We start from the raw sequence: 5,988 nt of genomic DNA, 5'->3' as shown, positions 1-5,988 counted from the left end.
TTGCCACCCCAAGGCCAGCCCAGCCCTGCAGAGGGTAGGGAGACACATCTAGTTCCCAGGGCCCGGGGAAGCTGGGTGACAGCCTCAATCCATCAATGATAACCTCAGTCCGGCTAAGCTTTATGGGCCCAGCAGATATTTAAATATGGGTGGTGTGTGGCCATCCCAGTTCTCCGTGCCCGACACAGGTCACTGCCCAGAGCAGGTAGGCCAGTGTGGAGTGGGAAGTGGCATTTCCCGGGGCCTTGGGAGACCAGCTGTCAGGAAGACCCCCAAGGATAGTTGTGGGTTTGGGCTGGAGATGGATCTCCTGTCCTCAGGAGTTTGTGACCTGGTTCCTTCCGGCCCTTCGAGTGGAAGAGGAACTCGGGGAAGCTTCTTGCAAGAGAAATTATAGATCTCAGCTCCCCTGGGCCCGTTCCATCCTGGCTTGACCCATGTACCCCTGAGCTCTGGAGGGGATGGGGGTGCTTTTGTCCGCTCTGAAGCTTCTTCCCCTTGTCTACTGACATAGGATGAAGACTGGGTGTGCGTGACCCGAGCTGAAGGGAGGGTGCCTGGGGAACTAAGCTTGTTGAGAAGAAGGCAAGCTACGGACGTTTGCCGGGAAAGAGGGACAGCTCTAGGGGCAGCTCTTGTGACCTCCTACCCAGGCCCCCAGCACCATGACGGTCTCATACACCCTCAAAGTGGCAGAGGCTCGCTTCGGAGGCTTCTCCAGCTTGCTTCTCCGCTGGAGGGGAAGCATCTACAAGCTCCTTTACAAAGAGTTCCTCCTCTTCATCGCCCTCTACAGTCTGCTCAGCATCACCTACCGGTGAGGGGGAGGTCTCAGGGCTGGCAGGGGGGGAGTACTCATCTGCCCACGCCCCTCTAACCCAGGCTTACACTTGACCTTCTCCAGGCTGCTGCTGACCCAGGAGCAGAGGCACGTGTATGCTCAGGTGGCCCGATACTGTAATCGTTCTGCAGATCTCATTCCCTTATCCTTTGTACTGGGTAAGTTTCCCTCGAATTCTCCCGGGTATCCTTCTGACCATCTTCCTGAACTTCAGGTTCAGTTGATAGTTCAGAGGATCAGAATTACCCCCAGCAGCACAGCCTGGAGGTCAGCAGGCAAGGGAGTTGCATTCTGGGTCCAGGATTTCCAGAGGGCTACACCCTGCCTGTCACCTGCGGGACCCTCACTCCACCTGGGACAAGACATGGGGTGGCTTCAAAATCCCACTCTGGGTACTAGAGGGGACACCCCCTTCCCACCTTCATGGGAAGCAGGGCTCAGAGTTAACCGTTCCTTGACCGCTTCTCCGCAGAAGGAGGTTTGCCCTCCTCCCTCCTCCAAACCTGGCTTAGCAAGGTAGAGGCTTTAGGAAGAGGCGTTCCCCTTGACAGCGAGGCAGGGCACTGAAGCCCAATGTGTCCTTCTCCTTGCTTTGGTTCAGCCTGGCCTGGGCCAGGTGCTCTGGCTGGGGAGGTTGGGGGCAGGGCACGCTGACTCCCCGGCCCTCCATCCTCCCTTCCCGTCTGCACTCGCATGGCGGCCAATCAGGTTTCTACGTGACCCTGGTGGTGAACCGCTGGTGGGCCCAGTACACGAGCATCCCGCTGCCGGACCAGCTGATGTGCGTCATCTCGGCCAGCGTGCACGGCGTAGACCAGCGCGGCCGCCTGCTGCGCCGCACCCTCATTCGCTACGCCAACCTGGCGTCCGTGCTGGTGCTGCGCTCGGTCAGCACGCGCGTTCTCAAACGCTTCCCCACCATGGAGCACGTGGTGGACGCTGGTGCGGACAGGTGTCCTCGGGGGCTTTCGGGTTGGGAGGGTTTGGGGGGTTGGGGGGGCGGCTCCGGGGGCCAGGACCTGAACACCGGCCTCCTAGGAGGGGGGGGGGTGGGTCTGAGCCCCAGGGGGCGAGTCCTAGGGGCGGGGGAGGTGTCTGTGCCCCGCCCTCCCTCACTGTATCGCCTCAGGTTTCATGTCCCAGGAAGAGAGGAAGAAGTTTGAGAGCCTGAAATCCGATTTCAACAAGTACTGGATCCCTTGCGTCTGGTTTACCAACCTGGCGGCCCAGGCCCGGAGGGATGGGCGAATCCGTGATGACATTGCTCTCTGTCTGCTCCTGGAAGTGAGTCGGCTCCAGACCAGGCCTGTCTATCCTCCCTGGCTTTGCAAACTGGAATAATATAGATGGTGCCAACTGCCCATGGCACACGGTGGGAAGCACTGTACATACATTAACTCATTCGGCCTTCACAACAGTCCTTGGGACATCATAACCATCCCTCTTTCACGGGTGAGAAAACTGAGTCACAGAGTGAGTGGCAAGAAACTTGCCCAAGTCACTAGTTAGCGGAGCTGGGACTCAGACATGCTGCTTCCCCAGTCTGTGCTTGCAACTACTTTGCTAAACTGCTTCCCATCACGGCCCCCCTCCCCCACATGATAAGACCCCTGAGAGCAGAATAGGCCTCCGTTTGTGCCGGCCTTCCCTGTTCTTTCCCCATTCTTCCCTCCTTTCCTCCGCTGACGTCGGCTTCCTGCCTTTCCCGTAGGAGCTGAACAAGTACCGGGCCAAGTGCAGCATGCTCTTCCACTATGACTGGATCAGCATCCCTCTCGTCTACACCCAAGTAACTGCCTCCCCTCCCCAGTCCCAGTGCCTACTGCATGTCCAGTGCTGTGTGTGACACTGACGATTAGAGACCGTACCTGCTCTGGGGCAGTTCAGCCCAGCGAGACACTGAGCAACCAAGGGCTCATCTTCCAAGCATCGCCAGGCCCTGCTAAGACGCTCCCATCCCCTCGGAGGCTGCCACACCATGCTACATTTCCTCGTCAGATTTCCTACTGGGCCTTAGGTTCGGGGAGGGCGTTTCTCCTTGACTCAGCCAGGCTTCCTTCTCCAGGTGGTGACCATAGCAGTATACTCCTTCTTCGGCCTCTCCCTGGTTGGCCGCCAGTTCGTGGAGCCCGAGGCGGGGCCGGCCAAACCTCGGGAGCCTTTAGAGGCAGCGTCCACCCTGGGGGACCTGGACATGTACGTGCCTCTCACCACGCTGCTGCAGTTCTTCTTCTATGCCGGCTGGCTCAAGGTGGGCATGGAGGCTCGCTCGACTGGCTTGCTCTGTAGCGACATAAGCCCAGGAACCCCACCTCACCTTTGGGGACAGAGAATGGGGCTCTGAGCCCAGAAAACACTGTCTTACGACTTGTAGGTGGCCGAACAGATTATCAACCCCTTCGGTGAGGATGATGACGACTTTGAGACCAACCAGCTCATAGACCGCAACTTGCAGGTACGCAAGGGCTGGGGGCAGCTGCCTGTGCTCCCCTCCCTGCCAGCTCTCCGCCTGGGTGTGCAGAGGACAGGGGATCCTTACGACTTGATGCCTGCCCCAGGTGTCTCTGTTATCCGTGGACGACATGTACCAGAACCTGCCTCCTGCCGAGAAAGACCTGTACTGGGACGAAGACTCCGCGCAGCCACCCTACACGGTGGCCACCGCGGCCGAGGCTCTGAGGCCTTCTTTCCTGGGCTCCACCTTTAACCTTCGGTAAGTGGCCCACGCTGGTGGTGGATGTAGGACTTGACCTGGGTGGTGGGCCCCCAGGTCCTCACCACCCTGCTCCCAGCCTTCTTGGGAGATCCAGTCCCAGGGCGGCCCCGCGCCAGGCTCACTCAGCCCATCCTCCTGCCCGCAGCATGAGCGATGACCCCGAGCAGAACATGAAGGTGGAAGCATCCCCAGCAGCTGCTCGACCACTGCCCGCCCAGACCCCACTACTCGGCCACTTTCTGGGTGCAGGAGCACCCTCCCCTGCCATCAGCCTCAGGACATTTGGCCGCATGCGAGGAGCCCCCAGGACCCCGCATCTGCTGCGCTTTCGAGCAGAGGAGAGTGGCGAACCCGAGGCCGCAGACCGCATTGAGGAGGCATCGGTGGGATCAGAGGACGAGACCAGGGAGCCCTGATCAGAGGCTGCCTGGCCCAGTGCCGTTCTGCCCACCTCCCCAAGGCCTGCCTCCCCTCACTTCCCAACACCCTGCTGACCTCCAGCGCTATTAGAGCACTTGCTGTGTGTCCTGAGCTGGGGAATTTAGGGACAGACCCTGAAAGGGGAAGATGGGTGGTGCCAGCACCAGGGTTGGGAATGTGTCCATTTTGGTGGGAGAATGTAGGATGGTTTGCTTGGGGAAGGTGAGGCTAGGATACATGGGCAAGGCCTAGAGGACAAGAACCCAGATGCACTGTTAATTTCCTGCTCAATAGGTTGTGGGGCCCGTTCTCAAACCTGAGGGAGTATCAGTGGCACCGAAGGGCCTGCTCAGTATATTTCCGTGTGCCACTCCCAGAATTTGATTAGATCTGGGATGTAACTCAAGAATTTGCATTTCTAGTAAGTTCCCAGGTGATGGTGCTGCTGATGGTCCAGGCATCACAATTTGAGTCCCATATGAAAAGACGTTGAGGATATACCTTATCGTGATCTTACTCTGAAGAGGCATCAGAGTATGTGTGCTGGGGGACTTTTGCTTTACCTGTAATATTCTTTTTATTTACAATGAGAATATAATCAGTTATTACTTGTGCAATTACAGTTGTTTAAATTGGCTTGCTGGAAGATGGGATAAAGGTAACATGGTAAGGGCTTGGGAATATGATCAAACCCAGACACGGAGGCAGCTGGACCCAGACCCAGCCCAGCGCATGGGTGGTTGGACTTCAGAGCGCCACTCCCTTCTGTTCCCACCAGCCCAACAGGAGGAAGCGTGATTTAAGGGGTGAAAGCTGCGGGTTCTTCTGTGGTGGGCTTGCAGTGCTGGGGGGGGGGCGGCAGAGACCATCCTAATGGGAGCATAGATTGGAGTTGACTGAACTGAGCTCCACTCTGCAAGTTCAGCCTCCGCTAAAGAAACTGGTGACTGCCAGAACCGAATCTTTGGGTCAAAGGATGACAGAACTCAGAAGAAACAAGAGGTGTAGTAAGGTTGAGTGCAGCCTCTGACATCTGGGGCTGGCTTTGCTACTTTCCTACTGGGCAACCATGGGTTACAGAGTACCTAAACATAGGTCTCCCAAGTTTTGTTTTTTAAATGCTTTTTTTTTTTTTTTTTAATTTATTTGACAGAGAGAGAGGGGTCACAAGTAGGCAGAGAGGCAGGCAGAGAGAGAGGAGGGGAAGCAGGCTCCCTGCTGAGCAGAGAGCCTGATGCGGGGCTCGATCCCAGGACTCTGGGATTGACCTGAGCTGAAGGCAGAGGCTTTAACCCATTGAGCCACCCAGGTGCCCCTTAAATGCTTTTTTATTTGACAGAAAGAGCACAAGCAGGCAGAGCGGCAGGTGGCGGGGGGGGGGGGGGGGGGGGTGGTGGGCAGGCTCCCTGCTCAGCAGAGAGCCTGATGTGAGGCTCTATCCTAGGACCCTGAGACCATGACCTGAGCTGAAGGCAGAGGCTTAACCCACTGAGCCACCCAGGCACCCACATAGGTCTCCAAGTGCTTGTGGAGACAAAAGCACCCCAAGATAGCCATTTCCATAGAGGTTTTTCTCACAGGGTTAATGGGAGTTTGCCTTGCTTCAGGGAAAGAACGGTCAGCTGAAGGCTTCAGGAACGAAGAGGGGATGAATCCAGGACTCTCTTTTTATTTGAGAGTGTGATAGAGAGCACGAGAAGGATCGGTCAGAGGAAGACGCAGACTCCCTGCTCAGCAGGGAGCTCAACCTGGGACTCAATCCCAGGACTCCAGGATCATGACCTGAGCTGAAGGCAGGCGCCCAACCAACTGGGCCATCCAAGTGCCCCAAATGACTCCAAGACTCTTTAAACACACTGCTTCTAGTCACAGATTAGAGGTAGGATTGAAGGGGAGGTATAATCTTGTAGAGCTCAAATGGGAAAATAAAGGCAAAGTGTCTAATCTGACTTTGCTACTCCTGACCAATACTGTAAACAGTTAACTAAAATGATGGTGCTGCCATCAATAA

The 5,988-nt window shown here is 56.7% G+C and overlaps 1 protein-coding gene across 1 annotated transcript; it reads left to right on the top strand.

Annotated features, from left to right (window-relative positions):
* Positions 1 to 665: 665 nt before the first annotated feature.
* On the top strand, positions 666 to 3,973 carry LOC111143479 (bestrophin 4). Its single transcript, XM_022497258.1, has 9 exons — positions 666 to 817; positions 905 to 999; positions 1,550 to 1,783; positions 1,971 to 2,125; positions 2,553 to 2,630; positions 2,907 to 3,092; positions 3,216 to 3,296; positions 3,400 to 3,554; positions 3,703 to 3,973. The coding sequence occupies exons 1-9, from the start codon at positions 666 to 668 to the stop codon at positions 3,971 to 3,973; spliced, it is 1,407 nt and encodes a 468-aa protein (XP_022352966.1).
* Positions 3,974 to 5,988: the final 2,015 nt, after the last annotated feature.

Source organism: Enhydra lutris, unplaced genomic scaffold, assembly GCF_002288905.1.
Source record: "Enhydra lutris kenyoni isolate GAN:26980312 unplaced genomic scaffold, ASM228890v2 scaffoldscaffold9, whole genome shotgun sequence".
Lineage (NCBI taxonomy): Eukaryota > Metazoa > Chordata > Mammalia > Carnivora > Mustelidae > Enhydra > Enhydra lutris.
Note: the sequence above shows the minus strand (reverse complement) of the source record. Positions and strands in the feature narration are given on the sequence as shown.